This window comes from Puccinia triticina, chromosome 7A (assembly GCF_026914185.1).
Source record: "Puccinia triticina chromosome 7A, complete sequence".
NCBI lineage: Eukaryota > Fungi > Basidiomycota > Pucciniomycetes > Pucciniales > Pucciniaceae > Puccinia > Puccinia triticina.
Window position 1 is genome coordinate 6,627,266 of NC_070564.1, and position 26,468 is coordinate 6,653,733.

Genomic DNA, 26,468 nt, shown 5'->3' on the forward strand with positions numbered 1-26,468 from the left:
ATGGCACCAGTAAGATTTTCTCTCTCCCTAACCCCAAACATACCTGCAGCTCCAATATTGACATCTCGATGTCAAACCTCTCAGTCGTCAAGGAAGAAATCAAAGCCCAACTCATCAGAACTTGACGCTGAACGCGCTCTCTTTTTGGAACTCCATCCCAATCATGACGAGCCAGCCCGGTTATTCGATGAACTTTACAAAGTTGCTGGATGTAAGCCATTCTCCCTGGGTGATCACGAACTACAGAGCCGCAACTGATCTTCTTGGACACTCCTGACGAACCTGAAGTGGAAAAGGTGCGAAAACACAACAAAGAACTAGCCCGTATTTTTCGCCTTTCGGAAAGGACCGTCAAAGAGCAGGGAAAGATCGCCTGGACCTGGGAAGAACTTACCTCAGGGGAACTGGGAGCTCTTCCCATGCTCCAGAAGAAACTCGGCCTCACCGTTGGAGCTGATGAAGTCCACACACTGATCTCGTGTGCTTACTTCATCCGATTCCCCGACCAAACTTCTGAATTGTCGAATCAACAGATGCTTGCTGCAATTAAGGCTTCCACCACTCCTGAAGAAAACATACTCAAAGATACTGAAACGATCGAATGGTCAACCGCAATCGTCCAGAAAGGTTTCGAATCAGATTATAGGGGACACGATCTTATTGTTCTCCCAACCCTGAAAACCCTCAGAGAATTGGCAGGCCTATGGAAGCCAGATGATTACAAAGCACCCTACACTTCGATCATCGGCCCGACCATGAGCGGAAAAACTCGATTACTCAAGGAGCTGGCTGCTCACGTCTGTGTAGTCTATGTCTGTCTCCGGCCTTTCAATTCAAGTGGGCAGCCCCCCCGTTCCGGAATTGCGGATTATTTCACAAGCCCGCCTCCGAATTCAGACTTGCACGAGCACTATACTCGCTTATTAACTGCAATCTTCAACACGGTTTCTCGCTTCTTTTCAAGGGATGATATACGTAAAATCAAAAAGTTCGAAGATCGATTGAAGGCGTGGTTTGATTATAGTTTTCAGTTAAACGGCATTTTGAAGGATAAATACAACAACGACGTCGCAGAGGCAATGGACAAGGGAAATGTGCGGAATAGACTACGAAAAGGTGCGGAAAAGCTAGACCAAGCGGAAAAGCTAGACCAAGCTCTCGCTGCTGCGGTAACACGGGTGTCTAATAAGCTCAAGTTCAAAAACGACGGAGGGCTTAGGGTTCTCTTGGCGATAGATGAGGCCAGCAAGTTGATTGAGCCCATAGACACAAAGCACGAGATTCCATATTTTCGGGTGTTTCGTCGGGCTTTATCACAAATACCTGGCTCCCTGGGGTTCTTTGGCGTCTTCACCGATACAACCTCGCGGGTCGCCAACTTCAACCCAGCCCCAGGCCGAGACCCCAGCGTAAGGTTCCACGGTTTTGGCGATAAATTATTTGCTCCGATCTACCAAATCGCATCACTTGATGTGCTCGTCTCGAAAATACCGCCGAGCTCATGGGATGAGTTGCTATTGCCAAAACGGCTCTTTAACTACGGCTGCCCATTTTATGGGTTGTATTTCGACGGCATAAACGAAGAGAAACCAGTGACTGCTATCGGAACCACGGCGTTGATTGCCCACACAAAATTATTGATGAAGAGTCCATCGGCATCTCTAGAATTGTCCGAGCTGCAATGTTTTGCCATTCTGGGCTCTTTGATCCAGACCCGGCTGACCTTACATTCGCCCATCAACTCGGAACTTGTTGCAAGTCACGCGGCTCATTGCCTTTTTATCGACGAAACTCGAGAATTGATTGTCAGCGAGTATCCCCCGCAGTTCGTCTATGCGTCGGCGGCAAACGGCATTCTTGCAACCAACGAGAAGCGCTGGATCAAGTGTATCGATGTTCTTGCTTCGGCAGTCCAAAGAGGACTCGTCGCCCTCGGAGACGCCGGCGAAATGGCGACCAGATTAATATTGATATACGCTATGCAGAAAACCCCGGCGGATCCTTGTAACCCAACCAATACAATCCCCAATGGATATTCAGTGCGATTGGCAGATTTCCTCGAGACCTTGAGCGGGAAAGACCCAGATACCATGGAATTTGGCTGTTTCAACAACGACGATGCAAACAACGACAACGCAATCAACAAGAGCGAAGACAACATAAGAAGACTCTTGAAAGAAGGCCGGGTATTTTTCAACCACTTTGCCCGGATTTCGTACACCCCCAACGATACCGACTTCTTGGAGCTCTTGTACCGAGGTCTTGCGGTACAATGCAAGAGTAGGCAACCTGGGCTTGACGATCTATTTCCCATCTATCTAGCCCCCACACCAGAATCTCAAGAGCTAGACTCCGAAAACATCACCTTTTGTGGTGTTCAAACAAAAAATCAAACAGGTTACGTTGACTGGAAGGAGAGTCCCAACTGGTCAAAAAGTTACGCCACTATTGAAGGCATCAAAAATCCGTATCTCATTCTGCTATTCAGCTTGAGAACCGCCAGTCGTAAGGTTACAAAATGGGGAAATCCGACCAAGTCCGAAGACAACGGAAGAGTTTCTTACCAGTTTCTTGGACTGGACGAGATCAAGTGTCTCACCCCTGAAATACGCTCTGCGCTAGAGCGTCTGATTACCGCGATACCAGATGACTTACTGAAGCTTCATGATAAACCTAATGAGTCGACTGAACAATGGGTCAAACACGTGAACCACGTCTTCTATCCGAGGGCACCTGAGCAACCGTCTCCTCCGTCAACATAAAAAAGCAGCCAAGCAGCACGCGAAGAGCACCCAAGCGAAACTGTAAGTTGTCCGTTTCATTGAACAAGCTAACCCAAATACCGTCCAAGTTATAAGATTCTCATTAGATTACGTGTTGCAGGTCAAATCTTTCCGATCAGTCCGCAGCTCAGACACTACCCCCTCGGCTTTGGACAACCCTAGTTTGCGTCGAGTCTTAACTCTCAACAATCACTTCCGCTTTTATCGAAGTCTCTCATCTCATCCCCCGCACTATCCTATGTTCTTCGAACCTCATTTCTTTTATTGGTTCCAAAATAATGTGTTTTCCTTTAACATGTATCAAGTACATAAAAAACATGGAATCACTTTGATCCAGCTTGAATCAGAGCAATATGGTGCCATTTCACAACCTTTATGGTATTCAAAATTGCATATGCCACTGTTTACATAAAATCATAAAGCCCATTTTGGCTGGGAGATGTCAGCTTGCATAAAACTTAAAGTGACATCTCCCAGCCAAAATTGCAGTTTATGATTTTATGTAAAAAAATCTTATGCAATTTTGAATACCATACTTGTAATCAGTTTTACCGGGTCTTCAAGAACTACAGAGATGTAAAGAACAAAGTATTGTGCTGCTTCAGTGATGCGACAGTGGATGAAAGCTACATAATTAGCCCGGCCCATAGCATGTATGATTCGGGCGGCATTAATGGGAGTGGCCTTGCCATTGACTTGTATCCCTTGCAACTGAGCCTGGAGTCACCGTCCTGACGCCTCTCAACAGGAGGCTGAAGCTCAGCATCACAAAAAAAGGGAAAGTCTTTTCACATGCTTCTAACACGGATGGGGGTGTTGTGTCAAGGATACATATGGATGAACACGCCGGCCGGTCGCCAATGTCACCAACACCTGGAGATCTGACTTGGGTGGCCAGATGGGCACACGGCAATGACAGTGCCGGCCATCAAAACACAAGACTTTACTCATTGAGAGCAAAATATTAGACTGTTGACGGTCTTGAGCTCCCAGGAGGTGATTTCACATCAGGAACACCTTCTATAAGTAGGGGCTAATTTCCTACGGAACTGCACCAAATCCTTATCCACAGTGCTTTATAGAAGGCATTCCTGATGTGTAATATGTACCTCCTTGGAGCTCAACATATTTTCTAGAGAGTGTATTCACATGGCAGAAAAAATCTGGGGGTGTTTGGAGCACTGTAGCTAAGGATTTGGTGGATTGCCTTTGTAGGAAATCCGCCAAATCAGCCCCCGGCTACACAAGGTGTCCCTGAGGTGTGCTAATTCCATGAAGCTCAACATATGTTCCAAAGAGTTTATTTTTATTGCAAAAAAAATTGGGGCCGTTCAGAGCACTGTAGACGAGGTTTTGGGGTTTGCCTTAGTAGGAAATCCGCCAAATTAACCCCCCTGTTCCACAAGTCCTTCCTGATGGTTTCTAATGTTGCAAATCTAAACATATTGTCTAGACAGTGTATCTAGATGGCTGTAAAACTTTGGGAGCATTTGGGTGCTACAGTGAGGAGATATGATTTTTTTATTTATTTTGTGGGATTTTTTGTACAATTAAAATCCCAACTCCCGTTTGAGATCGCGGAATTACAAGGGGCAGGCTTCAGGCACACCAAAAAATTCCCAGATGCACACCAAAAAAGGTGTGCACTCCTGACCACTCCAATATTTTTGGAGTGGAGGATGGTTCACTCCAAAACCAGCCCCCATTTGGAGTGCACAACCCTGCACTCCAGGCTGGTATGGAGTGAACCAAACTTAGTCAGTCCCTCTTCTGCCTCGCGCAAAGCGTGAGCCTCCAAAGGAGGGACTTGGGACTAAGCGGCAAATTTTGGCGTGAGTCCTGAGGACCCCATTTTTGATTTTGGCTGGTGTCAAATTACTTTGACCCCATGTTACTCAATCATCCTGTGGACCAGATTAGCCACCCAGGAGCCAAATTGAAGGCCTACATCTTGCCTTCAAGACTACATAGGCCACTATTTTGTTTCTCTAATGGCCTTGAGCCAAGAAGGCATGTAAATTCATGACTTCAGGATTCAAGGATTGATCATACACACATACATATTACATAAGTATCAACCTGCAGGACAATGTTGTACCAGAGCTGTATCTAGCACACTGCTGTTTTTGATTCTCCTGGAAGAGTACAGGGATGTTTATGGAAATAGTTCCTGTACACAAGTAAAAAAAAAAGAAAACCCACATCCGTTGAAGAGAGCTCATTGGTGTTTTTGCAAGGGTTTCCAGGAGCCCCATGGGGGATTTGTTGGAGTATGAGTGGATGAATGCCTGCGGAAGAAGCTAGGCTCCAAGGCCATGTCAATCATGACCCAATCCAAGCAGCTGGGGTTGTGTAATAAGGGATCTAGTAAAAAATAACATCAACTTCAGGTCGGAATTTTGCTCCTCAGTTGCCGCAAGTTGCTCTTGGATTTTGTTCAAGCAATTAGCCGCAGCAATTCGTCAGTCGGCGTCCCTGGTTGTTTTCTCTAGAAGCTTGAGTTTCTGACAAAGAAACTCACTCTCCTCAACCTTTCTCTTGGCATGTTTGATCCCTTTGGGTCGCTTCCATCGAAGTTCAGACTCATCAGCGCCTTGCGGTGTAGAGGAGGGATCTGGCTGTGACTGGAAACTGGCTGAGAGCAAAGGTGACTCAGCGGATGTTGAGTTTGCTGCTGAGTGGGTTGAAGGGCGTGCAGAGGGCCGGGCACCATTTTTTGTGTGTCCAGTCATCAATTTCTTCCACTTTGGCACGTCCTTGATGATATTCCAAGCTGATTCATGGGTGAGAGCACAATTTTTGGTCTGGAGGTACATCTCCTTTGCATTGATGAGCCAGTCCGATGGGGAGGTTCCAGAAGCTGGATTATTGGCCATTTGATTGTATATCGCGGCGAATTGGAGAATGAATTTCTGTATGTTCTTCCACCTATAAGAACAACCCACAAATGACAACATCAGTAAGTATAGACTTGAGCCAACAAGAGAAAATAGGCATACCTGCTTTGGAGCTTATTCCCATCTCTTGGAAGCCCAGGAGTGAACCGGTTATAGTTGTTGGCAATACAAGCAAAGAACTCATCTCTCCCTTGCTGGTTTGAGTGGATCACATCTTCAGAGGTCACAACCCAACTTTTCACAAGCTGTGTGTCTTCCTTGGGAGGGAAGTTTGGGGCTTGTTTGTTTTTTGAGTGATCATCTTCATTGTTGCTAGCCATTGTGTTGGATATGGTTGACTTTGGGATATACACATGTGGAGGGGGATATGTGCCTTAATGCAAGATAATCCAGGCCATGCTGCATATTCATTTTCAGTCTAGTCCCAGGATTAGTGGGGTCTACATCTAGACCCCACTAGCTCCAAACGGAGCTCCGGGTCAAATTGATCCCGAGTTAATCCGAGCCAATGCGGATGCGGGGGTGGACTAAGTGCCCTAATCCGGGCTAACTTAGTGCCAAATGCGGATGCTCAAGGGGCGTGCCTTTGGCTGGCGCAAGGGCGGCGCGCCCAGGCGAGGCTGAGAGGGCAGGATTTTATGCATAACAATGATTTTATTTGGTATTTTGGAACTGAGGATTTTATTTTTTTTCCTGGGTAGGGTATCCCCGCGGGGTCCCCCACAGAACTTAGAAGCCACCGCAGCCGGCAGGTCCTGACCTCACCCGTGGAGGTACACCACAGAGTGCCCCCAACCGCGGTTTGACGTGGGACGCGATGTGGAGACGACCCCTGCGACCCCGCCCTGAATTTTTGGTGTCACCCGGAGCGGGAGTGATTGCCACCCGCGGTCGGCGCGACCTGCCACGTGATTCCCACGTGCGGGGCCCGCGGTCGGCAAATTCCTCACGTTGGCCTGCCGTGGGCGCTGCGGTCGGGCTTCTGTCCCACGTGGGGCTTCCGTCCGGCGACCCACCAAAGGCGCACAGGATGTAAATCCCATCCAGATGCCGTGAGCTTCCTGTCAGCCGGGCTACTAGAATAAGTTAGAGCCCGGCTAACTATTCTACCTAGGTTGTTAACTATACATAACAGTTGCGGCGCAGAGCGCCTAAACAGTCGCTAAAACCACTCGGCTTTAGCGACTACAACCTAAGGAGCGAGTGACAGAACTCCAGCCGAAGGAATCGGCTGGAAAATAAGCATAGAATTGGTTGAAAGCCCGTTCCCAGGCCAAGGGAACGGGCCGCGAGAAACCTTATAGTATCAAAAAGATCAAGAACTACTCAATCGGGAAAGGCCGGGAGAGAAGTAAACTAATACTCCTACTCCCCACCTGTGGCCACCTCTAGACCCCATACTATGCACTAACCTAAAACCCATATTAAGTCGCTGCATACCGCCTTTCTGGCAGGGAAAATAAACACCCTGGAAAACCCAGGGTACCTAAAAAACCTGCCTTTGGGACTCCAACAAAATTTCACCAAGTCCCCTCATTAGCCGGCCAACCCTGCTACATCACTCACCGTCCGCTCACATCACATCCCCCCCGCCACCGGTTGCCCGCTCATATCACTCCCCCTGCCACCGTTGTCACATCATATCCACCCGTCCGCGGTCTTACATAATCCGGAGTCATATGACCCCGGCTCCGCCCTACATCACTCACCGTCCGCTCACATCACATCCCCCCCGCCACCGGTTGCCCGCTCACATCACTCCCCCCACCACCGTTGTCACATCATATCCACCCGTCCGCGGTCTTACAGAATCCAGAGTCATGTGACCCCGGCATACTTCACATCTCCTTGTCAACTTCCAAACAGCCATTCGGTCCAAATTACTCCTCTTATGCTCTACAACTCAAGTTCCATCAGTTTTAATGTTTTCTACAAACATTTATTTTTCTTCATCATTTGGTTTTGCGTGTTGTTGGAATACCAAGTCACTCGCAATTTACATGCAACATCTCGGGTGTAAATGATGATGGAGTCGCTCCTAGGGGCAAGATTCATTTGAATGAGAAACTTGCAAGTAGTCAAATCCTTCATGATAAAGGAAAAGATTGTTAAGATGATTGCTTAGGTTTGCTTTTTGGTCAACACAAGGGACGGGGACACAACTACAGCAAGGCAAACTACAAGCACTAAAAAAGAGGTTGAGCGAACGATGAGACGAGATTTGATGTAGTGAGCGTGCATTGTAGATTTTTCTGGCCAAAGCAAGCTAAATACAGCGGGCAAAAGAGACAGCTGATACCAGGAACATCAAGAGGAGAAAACGGTGATACTGGCTAATCCAAGGGCAAATAATCTATCTAAAAACTTTATTCAGAGCCACCTGGGATTGGGATGTATTCAGAGTGAGGAGTCATTGATCTCTCCTCGCGAAAATGACCAGTCGAGTTAATAAGAGCAAGATTCTGTCTGGTGAGTATGCGGCGGTTGGGAGCGGGTGAAGCGATTCCGTCACCCAGCTCCGAGGACGATGTATTGTCTTCAGAATCTGGGACACGGTTCTTAGATTTGCAAGCATGGAATTTGGGGTTCGGATTCTTGACTCCCTTAGATGCAACGGGAACTTTGCAGCCATATCTTTTCACGCCCTTTCCCGAGGGATCCTTACTAATGATTTGGCTCCCGTTGAAGCCAACAGTGATACCTGGAGCTTCGTCTTCATCCGAGTCAGGCTCGCGCCCAATGATGCTGATCTGACCTTCTGAAGAATCAGGGGGAGGTGGACCAATAAGTCGGACCCACCCGTTGGCAAAGGCTGTCAGAATACGGCGAGTCTGAGCGATCCGCATGTCTGATGGCCGGGCACAAAAGTCTCCCGGTACAACACCCTTGCTATTTGGGTGGACCTGCAAGGTAACATCGAGTGCGCTCAACTTTTGTACGGTTTTGGTACCTGGCCAACCACCAGTCCAGACTCCGTGGGTAGCTATGGCTGAGGAACGAAAGAAATAAGTGATAAATCAATCGGAGAGGTTGGCTACAGATGATGAACGGTACAACTTACACAGCGCTTGCCTGAGCTTTGCACGAATTTCTGCTGCATTGGCAACCTTACTACCTAATGAAAGAGTTGTAAAATAAGCGGTATATCTCAACTGTTTCAGTCAAATCAAAGTTAACTTACCAAGATCGTACGGACAATCACCATCCTCAGGATCTTTACCGGAGCGACGTTTGCGCTTTGTGCTTGGGCGAGGGTAGTCACCCGAGATTTCTTTGACCGCTTGTTGGCCGTTGATGAAGTTGTAGAACAACTGGCAGGTATTAGCACCTTTCTCCAGCACATCGAGGAATTCCTCGGCCAATATGCTGCCCCCAGTTATGAGTTCAGGGTTGTCGGGGTGGCGCGAAGCCAATGCAAAAAAACCTTCGACCTGATGAGACGTGCTCAGATTCTTGAGCTGAAACAAAGGCAAAAAATCAGTTAAATTCACATGAACGGGGGGATGGTGCGACTGGTTGAACTTACATCCCGCTTCATTTTGCAAACCCACATGTTGAGTTTGAATCGTTCTCGTTTTTTCGACTGTGTGGCAGCAACTTCTGATTGCTCGGAGCCTGGCGCGATGTTATTGGGTGGAGATATGGTGTCAAGGAAATCTTGATCACGCCACTGATCTTTGGTCTCTTCGTCCAACTGCTGCCACAGCTCTCCACACTGTACCATTCGGTCGGAAATGGTCTGTGATTCTATAATAGAAGGGTGGTCAGTATGCAGCTTTCGGAACATGGAAAAAACAAAAAATAAGCTTACTATCATGGTAAATTGGGCCAGCAACTTCGTCGTAAACACAGAAGTTGTTGAAGTTGGTCGGTCCCCGTACACAAACATCGTTTCCAAGGTACTGAAGAGCTGGCTGGGGGTGCAATCTCCTATCAATCACAATGAGGTGGACAGACCTCTGATACTGACGGTATGCCTCTTCAAGAGCAAGTTTGTCATCAGGAGTCAGGCGGACATACATAGCGTATCTTGTTGCGCGGTCTCGGAGTTGGTCAAGTGGTTCGTCTTGAATCTTCTCCATAACTTTGGGAGGGGCACGTTGCCTGGTCGAAGGTGGAGGCTCATCGATTGGGTCTTCCAAATTTGGCCTGTTCCCAGGGCTGGGTTCCTGGGATTGGGGAGGATCGGAGAACGGAGGGCGCTTGTGGGCTTCGACTGAAGTAGGTTTGGCAGGAGCTGGTGAGGTTGGCTCGGGTGGGACCGCATTCTTGGAGCGAGAGCGAGAAGGTGCTTTGCGACGTGGAGCGCGCTTTTTTGGCGCCGGTTTTGAGACAGGAGGGGCGGAGAACTGAAATGAGGGATTTCTTCCAGGCAGCGGAGAAGAAAAGGTGTATTCAAAAGCTGAACCTTGCGGTGTGGACTGAATCAATTGAGTCGGGAGCGGAGCGCGCTCGAGAGGAGATTGAAGGAACAGAACCTGGGGATGATGACCCTGCGGGCCGATGTGTCCAGAGTAGTTTGATTGAGCATCAGGAGAATGGGCAGGCTGGCCAGGAGTACCACGTGCAGCGACTGCGAAGCCAGGAGAATTCTGCAGCGAGTGGTAATTGTGAGGGGACGTGTTGATACCCCGCGAACAGGCTGAGGCTTGAGAAAGAGTGCCACGAGCTGGATTTCCGAAGTGGTTTAGTCCAACATAAGAGCCTGGATGGCCCATTCCCGGAGAGAAAGTTCCAAGGGGGTAAATCTCGGATCCGGAATTGTTGGGCATGGGAAGTGAATGGTGGTGTTGGGCCGCTGATTATGTTGATCAATTAATTAAATTCAGCATAATATACGAGAGTTTGGGTTCGTCTGAAATTTCAGCTTACAGTAAACAGGTACACCGCCATAACCTGGGGTTTGGTGGTTTCCGTGTGGTTGAGACATGCAGTACTGATATAACAAAACATAACAAGGATGTTAGTTTCACCAATGCAAAGAGGCTAATAACTACAGTGGAGAGACTTACTGAAGGCAGTGAGGTGAAAGGGGAATTCAAGATATCAGAGCAGGCGTGACGAGGAAGACCGGAACAACTGGTAGGACGGTTTACGGTGTTTTCAGGTTGGCAGTAACTATTGATGGAAAGAATCTAGGGGTTTGATTCCGAGTTCATAACCACTTGGAAGTTGAGTATGGAGGGGGCAGATAACCGGTGGGGTTGGGGGAAGAGGACCGGTTGGGTGGGGATAGACCACAGCCAACATAGATTGGTGACGGATGTGGCAGGGGGTGAACTGGCCGGGCTGTGGGTGAGAAAGTGTGGTCCGCAGTGATCCGCAGTGAAATGTGGTTTTTTATGGACCGTTTTGGCTGAATTGTGGTTATTGACCCTCTGGAGAACATTCCATGAGATTCCATCCCTGGTTTGAGCTAAAGCTTTGGCGAAAATGTGGTTAATGGAATAACATTGGTGCGCAGCATTCCATGACATTCCATCATGGTTGATTGCTAGGACAGCGGCACACAGCATTGAGGAAGTTCCATCAGTGTTCGATTAGATTCATTTGTAGCAGGGGGCACCTGCGGAGAGAGCACCTGAGTTTCACAGCTGGAGGTGTTGGAACCTGAGGTTTATGTCTGCAACTTCGCCCTTTTGGGTGTATGTACCACAGTATAATAACCCAACTTGTCAAAATTTGCTAACAGGTCCGCTGCAGTCTTGGCAAAATTGGCTATAAAGATGGATTGCTTGGTGCATCTGAATACGGCACAGCAGCTGAGGGTACCCAATACCAAAGAATGCTTTTCCCTATATTAATGATAAAATCAGAACTGAATAATAGGCCTGCAATCAAATATAAATTGCTAATTTAATAATGTAAACCAATTTCATTAGTTAAGCAGTAATCATTCATAATTAATGTGACTTCTCAAAATGGTGTTGGCAGTTTCAATTTTATGATGGTTTGCACAGTCCATAATCAATCATTAGTTTAAGTGGTTTAATTAAATCAAATTAATTAACCATGTTTGAAAATTGGATTACCTGATAAATTTAATTCATCTTATTTTAAAATTTAAATAAGGTGTGGATGAATGATTAAGTAACATGATTGACATTGACTACAAGTTATTCAGTATAATCAAGCAGGTGGTGATACAATTGAAAATTAATAACTATTTATATCAGTTGTACTGTGGGATTACGCATTGACTTCAATATGATTTTTGATTTATCTGAATGGTTGTATTCAACCTACTTTAAGATTCAAATAAGATATGGATCAATGATGAGTCATATCACGTGATTAGACCCATTTAAGCCCCATCTTATTAATATAAGTTGGGTAGTCCCATTTCAACAAAATAGTTTCACTAGATATCACTAGACCTATTTCATTCATACAAATTGAGGATACCCATTTCAAGGGTTGTTGGGCCAATATTTTTCTGAAATAATGGTAACAGTAGCTTTACTGGATGAATAGTGAATTTGATTCACTTGTTGTTGACAGCAAGGTTTTCATGAATTACCTTTTACACACCCAAAGAAGTGGCACCTTAGAAGTTTACTGTGCCTGTTTGCGTGCAAACAGAACTGGCAAAGGAGTGTGTAGCATTGATTTGCCAGGTGTGCAAGCCAAGTATTCAAATTGGGAAATTTTCTGGAACAGGAATTAATGTTCAGCTCAACGGAAATATTTTGATTGAACAACTTCAAAACCAAAAATGTATAAGAAAGAACAACTGTAAATTACAAATGAGGGCTGCATTATAGCAAGCACTTTTTGATGATCTACAACTCAGCATCTGACAATAACTCGTCTTCAGCATCTTCTCCATCCTCAACATTTACATCTAGAACTGCATCCTCAAGATTTTCATCGATATCAGGTGTTGGAACGGTCTGGGATTCAAGTTGCTCAATTTGTTGAATCAAAGCGTGCCATTCGGAAATCAAGTGTTGGTTGTTTACGGGTTGGCAGCGCGACCATAACCAAACAAGATCCTCCGACCAATCGGAGACCAGTTCCTCGTGTGCTTTGAGTTGAAGTTTGAGCTCTTCGCAGATCACCTTCATTTTAGCCTCGCGAGTTAAATCACCAAGCATGATGTTGTCGACGTAATCGGTGTCAAGATTTGGATTGTTTTGAAGCTGATGGATACCTGTTAATGATGTCTGTGATCTTCCAATCATCAAAAATCGCAGACCGGCGATGGGCTGTGGCGGGAACTTACGAGAACTGATGTAATTAATTGTGGTTTTGATCCTGGCGTGGTGGGCAACAGCCCATCCTTTAGCTCGAGCCAATTCTTGTGCGATCAGTTCAAATTCTTCTCGTGTTCGCTGAAGGATTAGAACACAGTTAATGCCTGTCCGAACATCCGGATCTACAGACCAAGGTGCACTGGAATGGTAGTATAACCCATCATTCCAGAACCTATGATCCATTGGCCATTTAGAAAACGCCTTGTATGTAAGAGGGTGATCTTCGGCATCGTATAGTTGCTGATTGGGATATTTGGCCTTATATTTGGTGTAGAGTTGGTTAAAAGCATCGATCACTTTCTTCACGGCTGGCCGTCGGGACTGCATTGCCTTGATAATTTTCTCTTTTCCACGGGTTCCGAGTCGAGACCCCATGGAGTTGATCAGTGGCTGTCGCTCGGCGTTCAGGTGTACAGCCTGTACAAACAGTTCTGCTTTGGCATCCCAGAGAAGGAGCCTGAGTTTCTGCTCTTCGGGGTCTTTCAAAGGCCGCATTATTAAAGAACAAAGGTAGCATTATTAATGAATCCAATCAAAGCACTCATGAAGTGAACCCCATAGCTACCTCCAGTCTCCACTGCGCTGCTCCCAGCAATGTCTTCGGTTTCTCTTCGCAATATTTCTGATTGTTCAACAATCGAATCCATGAGTTGACGGACCTGATCTGGACTTTCAAGGAAGATTTCCGGGCTTTGGAGACGAGCCCTAATAATATAAAATGGTTTTTAGAATTTTACATGAGTTGTATAACCAATAACAAATCAGTCAAACCTCATCAGCTCCAAAGTTTCCTCTCGCTTGTACAGCGATACCAGTTTTGCTCGGCGAGTTTGCTCTTCTTCAGTATGGTCTCCTTGGAAGCTACGCTGCGCAGCCCACTGTTCCCGGAAGAATTGGACAGTGTAATTGCGGCCCTCCTGGTCATGGGGGTTTCGCTTAGAAAGCACAAGGTTGAGAGTTCTTCGAGTCTCTCGACGGCGGCGAACAGCAAGAGCAAACTTCCTTCGCAGCCAAAAAGCTAAAGCAAACACAGGTCAGATGTATACAGCGGAACAAGTTGCACAGAAACTTACTCAGTTTCTTGATGGCACGCTGGTTGTAATGTTTAAGACGATGGGAGATCGAGCTCAGACGATGGTTGCGAGTGGCATATCTCAAGGGGCTGACCAAAGGGGAGAGATACGACCACATTCTCTCCAAACCCTCTCCATCGGACAGGCCCCACCCTTTGTTAAAGCGTGGGTGATATTCCAACTGGCAGAGCCAATTATGGACATAAGCATGGAATACAGATGTACCAAAGCTAATTCGGTTTCTGTCTTCTGGGAGAAGCCCCCTCTAATCACCAAGGAAATACAGCGGAAATGAGAGTGAGATGAGCGTGCAGTCAATATTGATAGCGAAGCCTTGTTGGAAGGACAAACCAGACGAATGTACTTATCCATGCTGCACCCAATGTCATACAGTATCCCAACTTTCTGGGTTGGTTCAACCGCTGATAAGACCGACTGGATCAGAGCCATGGGGTAATGTCTCTGCTCACCCGACTTATAGATGTTAGCAAGAGAAATAGCTCGGTCGTGCCGACAACAACATCCCATGAGTCCGGTGTCATCACATCCCTTCCAAGTTGACTCGTTTCGTTTATCATCAGCGGCCTTGTGAGATTCTGCGCATCGATCAGTCTATTTGGGTAGGATATTGTTAGTTGTTGATCAAAGTGAGAACGGCGAGAGTCATTATACCTGCTCAGCTGTCATCCCTTCGGCCTCTTTGGCTCGGATGGCATTGGAAGCCTGGTCAATTTCGCTTTGCGGAAGAAAAATTCGGGGTGTTTGAAGGACCTCATGGTTGCGGCTTGCGTTCGTTTGGTGACGGTGCTGAAAATTGCCATCAAGGCAGACAATCAAACGATCTCGGGTAGATTCCGAGTAGTTTTCTGGGTTGGGAGGCCTCGGTCCAAAGCAGGCAGGACATGATGTACATGCTAGCGTTTGCGCTTTACTCAGCTTTAGAGATTGAAAAACGGCCGTGTTGGTACGCTCTTCGAGTAGACGGAAAAGATCGACGGCCGCTGTAAAGGGCTTTCGCATTTCCCTAGCCTATAATCACATAAAAAGAACTCAAGACACCATCAGTCATGCTTGAAAAATATCGGGATGAAAATGAATTTAATTAAAATAATCTACATGTTTTGCATTGCGAGCGCACAGCCGTTGAGAACGAGGTTCAAGCCAAGCTGTTAGAGCAAGCGTAAAGGGGAGAGCTCCTATATGACAATTGTTCCATAGGTGATTATGGAAAATCAGGAGGGGTACCGAGAACGCTGTTTGGGGTTTGACGGGCGATCCTGCGATATAACCGTGCTGAAGAAGCCGGACCCCATCCAGGGTACATTCACAAAATTCGATAAACTTCCTTTCCTGACCTGATTCCGTACAATGATCAGTGGTTGGTAGGAATACAAACAGATAGAGTGCTTACCGTGTATGTCCACTAAATCAACTGGTCGGTTGTAGCGTTTAGAGCAGGTGGGAGAGCAGCTAGCATAATTGTTGTATGAGTTGGGGCCGGCCCAGTTCTTTGTGGTAACCTTCAACTTCATATACTCGCCTTGGAGCTGACGAAGTAGTATGTTCCAGTTGTATTCGCGTGCTTGTTGACGGTATTTTTCTTTGTAAGAAGCCATCGCCAAATCAACTTCGTCCGGCTCCTCTTCGGAAAAATTTCCCCATTCGGATTCGTCTTCAGCTTGGTTCCTATCGGCTGATTCCTGCTGGGCATCGAATGGATAGTCGTGGTTGGGATCAAACAAGTTTCCGATGTGAGGAGGCTGAGCTGCTTGTTCCCGCTGGCGGCCTACTTCAGCTTGTCGTTGTAACCGCGCTAATGTGGCCGCATTCCTGTTGGAGTAAACTTGTCGCCGGTGAGTCTGAGTGCGGTTGGCATTGCGGATGCGCATTCGGGTGGAAGGCATATCGGATTTGGAGATTGGTGCATACGGCTCAGGAGAGACTACTGGAATAAGACTGAACAATTGGTCAGCTGACCAATCTGGTATTCTTCTGGCGGATGATAACTCACTTGTGCTGTGTTGATATTTGTAGGTAGCATCGATTAGATTGAAGTGGTTGAAATTGGGTTCGAGCCCGGCGCCGGCGGGATGGTGGTATTGGAGGGTGATGTGGTGAAAGAGGGTGTTATGATGACGGCGGAGCCGGGTGATATGACTGTGGGCGGAGCCGGGTGATATGACTGTGTATTGTGTAAGGTGGCGGACGGGTGGATGTGATGTGAGCTGGATGTAACGGGGGGGATGTGATGCGAGCCAACAGTGGGTGATGTAGCAGGGATATCACAGGTAGGCTGTTGGCCGGCTAATGAGGGGACTTGGTGAAATTTTGTCGGAGTCCCAAAGGCAGGATTTTTAGGTACCCTGGGTTTTCCAGGGTGTTTATTTTCCCTGCCAGAAAGGTGGTATGCAGCGACTTAATATGGGTTTTAGGTTACTGCATAGTATGGGGTCTAGAGGTGGCCACAGGTGCTACTCCCGGCCGAAGATTAGTGATAGAGCTCTCCCTTGAACAGAGGAAGAGCTCACGCTGTCACAGAGTTATAGAAAACTCTTTGAAAGGGAGCGACGTGAGTACAGCACTTTCGGAAAAGGCACCCCAAAAGACTGGGATACGGCTATTCAATAGTCCACCAAGACACCGCGTGGGGGCTACGGGATAGCCGCTTGGGCGATCTTGGTTCTTGTCGGTTCGCTTCGTTACAATGCAGCACTTTACATGTGTACTACACTTCCCAAGTTCGACCAGCCGGGTCAACTGCTGCGCGCAGTCCCGCGAGTAAACCTAGCCTAACCTGAGCTCGAGTGCCCGGCGAACCGATAACATGACCATTGTCACTCCACCGGTGTATCATCAAAGTCTTCAATCACCATCAGAAAAACCAATAACAACACCCTAATTGTACGTTCACCACATTTCTCTTCTCTCAAGCCCTAGACACCGGTCTACATTGCTTATCACCTTTTCTGACTGCCAACCTTCCTCTGCGTCTCCTCCATGATCCATTCTGTTTTCTCTACCCTCCAAATACTCAGCCCTCCGAATACTCAGCTGCCCCTTGATGGATTCAACTTTTGACCCCGTTGGCGATCGACCTGCCCCTTGTAGGACTCAACGATTGAGCCCCGCGAAAGCGGCGCAAGAAAATTCAGACCCGCGAAGAAGACGGTTCGCGTCCCCTCCCCGCGCCTCAATCCCACGACGAGCTCATGAAGCTCACCATTGGACAGCTTATTTCCCATGCTCAGGAGGGGTCCAAGGGGGCCATGTCAGACGATGACCGGGAGTTTTTTGCTAAATTTTATGAAGAGCAACGAATGAAACTTGCCATACAAGCGATTGAGCGAGGTGTATCTGTCTCAATGGTCGACACCTTCCTGTAAGCTTGGTTTTAGGTAATGTCATCAGCTATCAGCAAGCTGATCAACCACTTCCTTCCATGAGTCCCAGCGGCTCACGAGTTGCCTTTCAAGATCTGAATGAATGGAATTTGTTCCTCAAAACACCCGAGGCTCGAGAAATCTTCCGAGGAGGTTAGAAAAAACATCACTTTCTTCCAAATTGCATTCGAGATGTCCAATAATTGAAAAACTGTCCCCCCTTTCCCCTACACAGCCGGAAAAGGGGTCTCGCACAACTGCATGATGGCTCAGGTGTCAGCCCTCCGGGATGCATTGCCGGACGAGGAGCTCGCGGCACGTCTTGATAAGGTTCGCACCAGCAAGGAATCAACTTCAACTCAAGAGTTGACTCCATCTGAACTGGCACTCAATGGTGAGGTGGATTCGTCGCCGGGTCCTCAAGAAAAGGCTGTGACTCTATCGGGCATGCGAGCCTCTGTCTCAGCCAGTCGAAATTCAGGCCGAGTAGAGAACTTCCTTGATGAATGGCTTAAAAAGGTAGGTCACCAATTTAGTAATATCTGCATGATGCACACCGCAGCTGACCCGCTTCGACAGGCTAAGACTGTTGCATGTAGTACAAACTGTGATATGATTGTATTTGCGGTATCAAGACACCTAGGGCCACATTCCTTCCAGTTGGTCAAAACGACACACGGTGCGACCCCATTCCGCAAGTACGCCGACGACATCAATGGCCTGAACACCTATGCAGCTCGCTTTCAGTCCTACTTGACTGGACACAGCACCGATCAGATTGCCGAGCTTGCCGAGGGACTTGAGAAGGACCCATCAAGACCCATCAGTGTCACAACACGGATGTCCCGCCTCATTGGTTTGTAGTCATTCCATCTATTTATGCTCATTTCACCCAGCTGACATTGCTCAACTCGATTGGCTTCGCATAGCCAAGAAAACAGAGAAGATACTGGTCAAATGGCCTTGGTCAAGAAACGAGAAGAAACTTGCGGCGGCAGGCTTTCGCCTTGTCCTCCACCCTGAAATACGAACTCCTTATGAGAAGATCTCCTCACCAAGCCGTCGCCTCACGCCGACCAATATCCGCCGGCTTCATATTGACTTGGATGACCGATTTATTGACATTGTCAAAGTAAATCCTTCAACCAAATCCAACAACACTGACTCAGATGCAAGCAGTAGCGAATTGACGCCTGTTCCTCAAGGCAAACAATCAACCGCTGGTAATCAAGTCAAACGACCGAAGCCTGTTCATCAAGCAAAACAACCAAACCCTAGTCATTGAGCCAAAAAAACCGCCCCTTGCCCTCCACTTCAACGATCGCCAACACCTTGTGTTCAACATGAACGATCTCACTCAGTTTCTAACAGTGAAGAATCTCTGGCTACATTTCGTCGCCGACATAGAGAGCACGTCCACGCAGCCAGAAATCACCCAACTCCTCCTAGCCTTAGCTCTTCTCAAGAAGATGCCAAAGGCCAAACCGATCAAGATTCAAACTATGATGGCTCTGCCGGTGGCTGGCAGGAAGGATCTGAAAGTGATTCACATTAATGCTAATTGCTTGAACATGGTTGTGTTTCTTTTTGCATAAATATGATTGTGTTTGTTTTTTGTCACCTCTCAAGTTTTTCTTCCCGCATTGTACCTGGTGCCTCGCCCCGGTTGGTCAAGGCGTCGTTGTCTTCCGGCCGGGGTGTTGTGGAGCTGGGTGTCCCCTGGCGGCGTTGTCGGTGGATTCCCAGCTCTGACCAGGGCGGTTAATTGTTCCTACAAGCTTGTTTTGTGCGTTCAAAAGTGGGGACCCGCAGGTACCCTGCAAAAGTACCGGCGGTAACTGCCTCAGTGCCGATGAACCTTACTAATCAAGCAATTTCATCAGTTGACAATAGGAGTGGAGGATACCGGGTGGCTACTTTCGAAGCAACCGAAAAATTTCTCAAAAACCAATGCTGAATCAGACGGAAACTCTTGCGGTGACTCGGTTGTTTACGGTGAAGTGGACTGTCAAGAAGAGCAGAAGTTCCTCGAGTCTCCCCCTACTCCACCTTCTTCACCATCACCGTGCGAAGAATGTCAATACATCTCCAAAGATCCAGATCACAAATTGAATCAAAGAAAAAGGGATTTGATAGGACAATTGTCCAATTATTTAAATCTCCCCCCAGAAGATTCCGAGTTTCCCCATCTGATGATACAAGAGCTCAGAGAAGTAATGTGAGCTAACAACACCTTGCTCCTTTCGTATCTAATTGTCTTTCGCCAGTATCAATACAATGCGGATTCTCTCTGACCCACATTGTTACTTCAAAACAAACAAAAAACAGAAGAAATTATTGTGCGGGATGCAGGACTTTTTGTCAGGGCCAAGGAGTTTAATCCAACTAAAGTGCTGTAGCGCAGGGTGGCGGCGGTAGGGTGGTGCTAGCACACAGGAAAACAGAGTTGCTGTTAGCGCTGCTACGCTAACATTAAGAGGCACTTGTAGTGTAGTGGCCCACTGTTATTATAACTGCTGATGGCAATAAATTTTGTACACAGATTTTGTCTCTTTGCCTTGTCAATGGGATGGTTTGCAAATGTATTGTGTACCTTCTCTGTGCTGCTTACACTATATAAGAGTTTATACACTATGTAGGAGTTTACACAGAGATTCTCTCTTTTTGGTGTCCCTTTCAAGTTTGTATTTTTGGTCATGAACCTTTATTACAAGTTTATCACAAGGGGAATTTTTTGTCTTGGACATGTGGCATGGAAAGTGGAATGCAGAAAAGGAGTTTGTATTCTCACACAAGTGGGTATTTCAAAGGAGTATACATCTGTTTATCTTCCTTATTTTTTACATCAGTCTGCAGATGGTGTATCAGCAGAGCGGCTAAAAGGCCAGATGTGAACCACCCTAATGGTTATCAAGTGATTTATTTGAAGTATGAGATTTGTCTAACTCATGTCTCATATGAGGCACAGCTTAAACAACCATCCCCTTACTCTGGCTGGTTTTTATTGACTAAAATATATATACATGTCAATTGAATTTTACCAAACTTGGTAATGATGAGATTGGAATAATTAAAAAGATCATATTGGAATATTTAGAAAGTTGACATTGGAGTAATTATAGAGATTACATTGGAATAATTAATAAAGATGCCATTGGAATAATTTTCATGATGTAACATAAATCTGAATAGAAAACATAAATATGGAACAAGTCACCAACTTCAAGAATGTGAAACTCACATCTCACTTCACAAACGACATACATCCATAATAATTCAATTTTGTGTAGTTTAGCTTTGATTATAGCATTCAACATGCTGTGTTTGTTTCAATAAGAATCCATAACAGCTATTCCCATTTTAGACAAGCTCAAAAATTAGAAATCCATAACATCCAAATAATATCATTCTGGAGGAGTAAACTTTGATTTATTTATTTCTAAATATAACCAGAGAATGTGAAATATATATATGTCACACAATTAATTTGAGCTGATTCTCCTTGCAAAGAGATACAATAGTCACAATCATCATATCAGTTTTGTGAGAGGCTTATCAGTTTCTTGACAGGGTGACAAGCAAATCTTCTGCAAGTTGATTTGCAGTCATAGTGTTCATATCCTCTAAATATTCATCTTCATCAGGTCCATCATCATCCTCATCATCTTCACAACCCTCCTTGCCCTCCCTATTGCGTCCACCAGTCTCACGGTCTACACCAGACACCTCTTCAGGGTGATCCACAGGCTGATGAGTGGGAGGGAGCTCCTCAGCTCTACCAAATACTGTCACTTGAAACAATCGGAAATCTCCAGGAATGCCGGAAAGAAAGCCAGCGCGCATGGTAGAAGTCATTTTGTTGATTTGGCCTCGCCACTTCCGTAAAAGCTCAATGTCGCCTGTCTGGTGTGCTGTTTTTGATAGGACATCCAGAATTTTCTTGTCCCATGCAACCTGCAATCTAGACATCCGTATTAACTGAGAATGTATCAAAACTTTTGCTGATAGAATCCGGTTCTCCATAGAATGATGTGATTGCAGGGATTCGTGATCTAATAGGTTGGTCGACCGCTGAGTTAGTGCTTCAGGAGTATCAGGTGTCTGAAATAGCTCAGAAAGAGTAGACCAAAGAAGTTCATGTTGATTGATGGCCCAGTGCATTGCTCGACGTACTTCCCAACCAAGCCTTCTCTTCTCCTCTACAGCGCGTTTGAAGCTTGAAAGATGACGAATACCGTGTTGAGTGTTGACATCAATAGCCCAGGGTTCGTTTCCATTGGTAAAAAAACCGTCGTTCCAAAAAGCATCGTTTGGTTGAAGACAAAGCAACTCAGCATACTCGATTATTGGTGGTGGATGGTGAGTTGGACAGGCATTGATGAAGGCCCGAGCTTGTTGGGTGTATCTTTCCAGTGAATTCTTGAGCTGATCCGCCCTTTTGCGCACCGCAAGGACCAATCTTTGGTTGCCACGAGTACCTACAACAAATACCGGTCAATCAGCTACATTGTCTACTTGCCCAAAGGCAGAATTTAAACGTGGATGAACTTGCCCAAAGTCGTACTTTCTCCGGCTCGACAGGCTCGCAACAGAGGTTGCTTTTCCTCCACTAAAGCCAGGAATTGTTGTCGTACCTCAATTTTTGAGTGCCAAACCTTCCAAAGTAGATCACACTGGTTACCTAACTCCATGCATATGTAAGTAATACCCCATTGGTGTGACAGATGTTAATCAAGGTGGGAAATAAACCACTGGAACTCAACTTGTGAGGTTATCCATCAGCATATCGGAACGGATCCTAGCCCGCTGGTTTCGAATTTTAATGTCAAGATCTCTGCATGTGTTTGCCCGAGCCAAAGACTGCTCCACAGTGGGGGCCACACTTGCCCTTTAGAAGAAGAAACCCATTGGTTGGAATAAGAAAATTATTCCGGCCTCCAGTAAGATCTTTACCTTACCAAGCTGCATCATGCTCCTCCTGCAAGCACAAAAGACGGCCTAATTCCTGTCGTTGGGACTCGCGGGCGTGATTGAACGTTAAATGATACTCTTGTTCAAGGGCCCATTGTGCCTCAAAGAACTCGTTGGTGTAGTTGTTACCAGGGCAGTATGGATTTAGCAAAGCATGGATTTGGGAAAGCGCTTCGCTAGCAGATTGAAGTGTTTCTTGTGCATTTCGTAACTTTTTTAGAAGCCAATCAGCAGTAGCTTCAAGTAACTGTTTGATAAAGTAATCTGATCGAGTTTGAAGGGAGTCAAATCGATGTAGCCTGGTTGATACACGCAGAGTGGATATAAGGGGTGACATAAAAGACCAATATCTCTCAAGACCTTCACCGTCAGTTAAGCCCCACCAGTCGTTCAGGCGAGGGTTGTACTTAACCTGGCATGACCACTCATGCACATAGGCATGGAAAATTGACGTTCCAAATCGGAGATCAGTGATTCGGTCACTTAATAGGCCTCGCTACAGAGTAAAGACAACATAATAGTCAGAGTTGAAATTCATGGCCTAGTCTGATGCTGAGGTTATGTGGATGGATACCTTTTGAATGTGAGTTTCGAGGTGACATCCAATATTGTACAGCACCCCAAGCTTATGATTTGGCAAGTCAAGCAATATGTTTCGAAGGAGAGAGACCGGGTAGAATAGCCTTGAAAGATGAAACTAAATTAGTACAAGTATAAACATTGCCATAAAACAGCAATTTGATAGATGGAGTACTCACTTTTCACCGGTTTTATAGACATTAATGTGCATTAGTGGGACATCATGTCGACATGTGCTCGCAAAAAGTCCATTGTCATCACATTTGTCCCATGTTGAATCATTTCGAGTATCGTCTGCTGCCTTGTGTTGATCAGAGCAAGGTGGCTAGTGGGAACAACAACTTATGTGTTTAAGATACATAGCAAACTTCAGTTGGGTGATTGGTATGATTGGAACTCACATTGATTCTGACTGCTGATTCATCTGTCTCTTCGATAGCTGCTACATCCAAATGAACCTTTGAGGGGGGAAGGAAGCTATGCGGGTACTGATCTTCACGAGGGTTGTCTTTACTTGCATATGCATAGTGTCGTTGCTGGAAGTTGCCATCCATTGCAATCATCACGTCGGGTTCAGCTTCGTTTGCCTTAGTTTCATTTTGACTTGGACCGAAGCAACGTGGACATTTGCTGGCCCACTTATCGTGTTTGGTGAGTTGTAGGCCATCTTCGAATAGCTTTTTTTGGCCGTCTAAGATGCGACGATAGAGATCGGTACAGTGGGTGAATGGAACTCGAAGGTCTCGTCGCTTGCGATCTGATCCACGGTTGAACAATGGGCTGCTGCTTCGACTATCGAGATAGGATGAAAGGGATTGGATAAAGGCGGATCCGGATACTGCGGAGGCTTGCCATAGTAAGTGGTGGTATTGGACCAGCCGGATTGAGAAGGCAGATCGGGGCTTTTCGACTGAGCATGCAAAGTAGCCATGGTGCATGAGTCGGATGGGGTCCGGCGTACACTTGCAAAATGAGATGAGCTGGCTTGGGTGGCGCTCTACATATTTCAACAAGTTTTTGTGGATTAATTGTGGGATCCAAGGGATGTTTCCATGGTAAATAACTCACCGAGTATGTCCACCAAGTCAACCGGTCGTTGATGGATGTTTGTCAATTCGCATGTACAGATATCGATAGGTGATTCGAATCCGACAGCAGGAATAGTCCAGTTCTTTGTTTTTTGCTGGCACAAAAGATAGGTGGCCAGGGCTTGGGTTTCGACAAGGCTCCATTGTTGATTAATGTGATCTCTTTTTTCAGCGTAGCGGCGAAGACGGAAATATTCTGCATGAGTAGAAATGATCTCATTCCCATCTTCGTCAGCTCTACGCAAGTCATTATCGATGAAGCTGCCTAGTAATGGTTGAATGGGAGCAGGTGACTCTTGTGGTCCCCTTTCTTGAGCTCTCAAGGCTTGCCCAGAAACTGGATGGTGAAGTCGTCCGGCGAGCTGAACAGATTGACCATAACGTCGATGCTCGGCGTCGTGCTGATACGAGCGGTCCCTAAGAGTCCGGCTGCGTCTAGAGGTCCCGGTATTTAACGTCTGATACGAGGTATCTGTGCGGCGGCGTCGCCTGCTACGGTTCCGGGGGGGGGAGTTGGGGTTTGCCATGACGTAACGTGGGGCCTGAGGAATCGAACCGTTGCCGGGATGAGTCTGCCTATGGTGCCGCCGTTGAGGGGTGAGAAAAGGACTTGGACGCCGGGCTTGAGCCGGTGTATGAGCCGGATTGCTCCGATCCGCTCCTGGCTGACTGGGGTTGGTCGAACTTGGTTTACATGCGCACAAGTTCACACATGTAAACAAGTGCACTCGAAGCGAACCGACAAGAACCGAGATCGCCCAAACGGCTATCCCGTAGCCCCCGCGCGGTGTCTTGGTGGACTATTGAATAGCCGTATCCCAGTCTTTTGGGGTGGGAAAAGGATATCGCTGGGTCCCAAAAACGAAAAAGCAAAAAACAAAAAACAGAGCCTGCAGGTCGTGCATGCGCCTGCATATGAACTGTCAGCCTGCAGATATCGGACGCTAGGCGCAATCCTGAAAATCCAGCCCCAGCCGGCTCCCATACGCAAATGAGCCTGGCTGCCTACTGGCTTTGCTTTCTGCCAGGTACCCCCCCATTCCCCCCACCCGCTGCCACCAACCATCCGAATCATCATCCTCGACCGATTCCTGTTGCCAACTCAAATCCAATACCCAATCCAAACCTTGCTGTTGACATGGACCCAAGCCGGCGATATCTCTAGATGATAGTGTTCTACTGCCCACCAACAACGCAAGCTCAACGAGGCCGCCATCGAGAACGCGCTCCCGCCCTCCACCTCCGCCGCCTCCTCCTTTGCCCAGCTGCCCTTGTCGCCCGACTCTAAACGGCTCTCCGTCGTCAGCGAGGAGACCGAGAAACTCAACCTCATGGGCCTCCGGTACGCCTCCCCAGAGCCGTCTGAACTTGTCGAGGACGGTGAGGAGGGCGAGGACGACCAGGCGACGCAGGAAGAACACCAGGAACCCGGACGGGCTCAAGAGCCTTGTGACGGACAGTCGGACTCTGATGGCAAAGAAGAGCTTCCGGACCTGGCCGACCAGGACGTGTCGGTCCCAATGCCCCGCCAGACGGACGAAGGGGCCCGGCCCGCTGACCCCGTCGTCACCCCCCACCCCGTCGTCACCCCCCACCCGGTCTCCATCGTCGAGCCCGTAATATAACTCTCCTTGTGGTGCAGACCCGTCCACCCTGTAGCATACCCATGTATCTTTAAACCCCCACATTCTCGCCTGTGGAGCTATACCCCCATCGATCTTTTTTCTGAAACCCGCCTCGAAAACTAAATATCAGAAAAACACCCGCCGTGCTCGTCCTTACATCCATCCGCTCTTCAAGAATGCTGCCCTCAACCCAACCCAGCCCCGTCCAGCCACCCAGTTGCGGAGTACCACGTCGTGCGGGACGTAAGAAGACGTTGGAAAGTCAGTGTTTTTCGTATCCGAGTATATGTGAAGTTTTGTACCCCCATGGAAAGGACATCCCCCTCCATGTCTCTCGTTCCTCTTTGTCCGTGTCCTTTATATCATTATGTATCGGTGCTCCCTGCCCGTCCCCTTGTCCTCCAAAACACCCGTCGAAAACCCAAGACCAGACAAGTGGAAGCGGGGACCTTCTCTCTCTTGAATCTCTCTGTTTCTGAGTGTGGCGTTCCGGTCCCGGCTATGCGTGTGCTATTTATCTCTCCCCGCTTCGCGGTCCCTATGTACCTGACTTGTGGAACATTACTTATGTTGCATATGGCTTTTTTTCCGACTACATAATCATTCGTTCAGATACCAGCCATGTCGAAGTTCTTGTTTTGTTTTCTTTTGAATGTATTGATTGAATGTGATCAGGGTAATTGATACATGTGTTATAAGAAACAATCTCAGATCGGAATGATGAGACAATCATCCGCTTGGTAGCCTCGAAAGCAGATGTTGATCATATTGGCCAGACATGAATTTCAAAGTCTCTGCCATCGCTTGTTGGAAATT

The 26,468-nt window shown here is 47.1% G+C and overlaps 6 protein-coding genes across 6 annotated transcripts; 3 read left to right on the plus strand and 3 right to left on the minus strand.

Moving 5' to 3' along the window:
* Positions 1–718, plus strand: PtA15_7A738 (uncharacterized protein; the record flags this gene model as incomplete). The annotated part of the gene is made up of 4 exons (XM_053171376.1): positions 1–9; positions 85–211; positions 289–617; positions 689–718. 4 exons carry the CDS (start codon positions 1–3, stop codon positions 716–718), a joined length of 495 nt encoding a protein of 164 aa, XP_053022564.1.
* A 7,328-nt stretch (positions 719–8,046) lies between these two features.
* On the minus strand, positions 8,047–10,610 carry PtA15_7A739 (uncharacterized protein; the record flags this gene model as incomplete). Its single annotated transcript, XM_053171377.1, has 6 exons — positions 8,047–8,669; positions 8,742–8,795; positions 8,862–9,138; positions 9,207–9,427; positions 9,492–10,478; positions 10,553–10,610. The coding sequence occupies 6 exons, from the start codon at positions 10,608–10,610 to the stop codon at positions 8,047–8,049; spliced, it is 2,220 nt and encodes a 739-aa protein (XP_053022565.1).
* Positions 10,611–12,462: 1,852 nt separating this feature from the next.
* Positions 12,463–17,015, minus strand: PtA15_7A740 (uncharacterized protein; the record flags this gene model as incomplete). The annotated part of the gene is made up of 6 exons (XM_053171379.1): positions 12,463–13,415; positions 13,502–13,641; positions 13,708–13,954; positions 15,421–15,951; positions 16,021–16,191; positions 16,988–17,015. The coding sequence occupies 6 exons, from the start codon at positions 17,013–17,015 to the stop codon at positions 12,463–12,465; spliced, it is 2,070 nt and encodes a 689-aa protein (XP_053022566.1).
* A 433-nt stretch (positions 17,016–17,448) lies between these two features.
* On the plus strand, positions 17,449–18,674 carry PtA15_7A741 (uncharacterized protein; the record flags this gene model as incomplete). Its single annotated transcript, XM_053171380.1, has 4 exons — positions 17,449–17,542; positions 17,625–17,908; positions 17,969–18,245; positions 18,319–18,674. The coding sequence occupies 4 exons, from the start codon at positions 17,449–17,451 to the stop codon at positions 18,672–18,674; spliced, it is 1,011 nt and encodes a 336-aa protein (XP_053022567.1).
* Positions 18,675–23,630: 4,956 nt separating this feature from the next.
* Positions 23,631–24,554, minus strand: PtA15_7A742 (uncharacterized protein; the record flags this gene model as incomplete). Its single annotated transcript, XM_053171381.1, has 2 exons — positions 23,631–23,731; positions 24,008–24,554. 2 exons carry the CDS (start codon positions 24,552–24,554, stop codon positions 23,631–23,633), a joined length of 648 nt encoding a protein of 215 aa, XP_053022568.1.
* A 39-nt stretch (positions 24,555–24,593) lies between these two features.
* PtA15_7A743 (uncharacterized protein) lies at positions 24,594–25,652 on the plus strand (the record flags this gene model as incomplete). Its single annotated transcript, XM_053171382.1, has 2 exons — positions 24,594–24,608; positions 25,293–25,652. The coding sequence occupies 2 exons, from the start codon at positions 24,594–24,596 to the stop codon at positions 25,650–25,652; spliced, it is 375 nt and encodes a 124-aa protein (XP_053022569.1).
* Between the last annotated feature and the right edge of the window lie 816 nt (positions 25,653–26,468).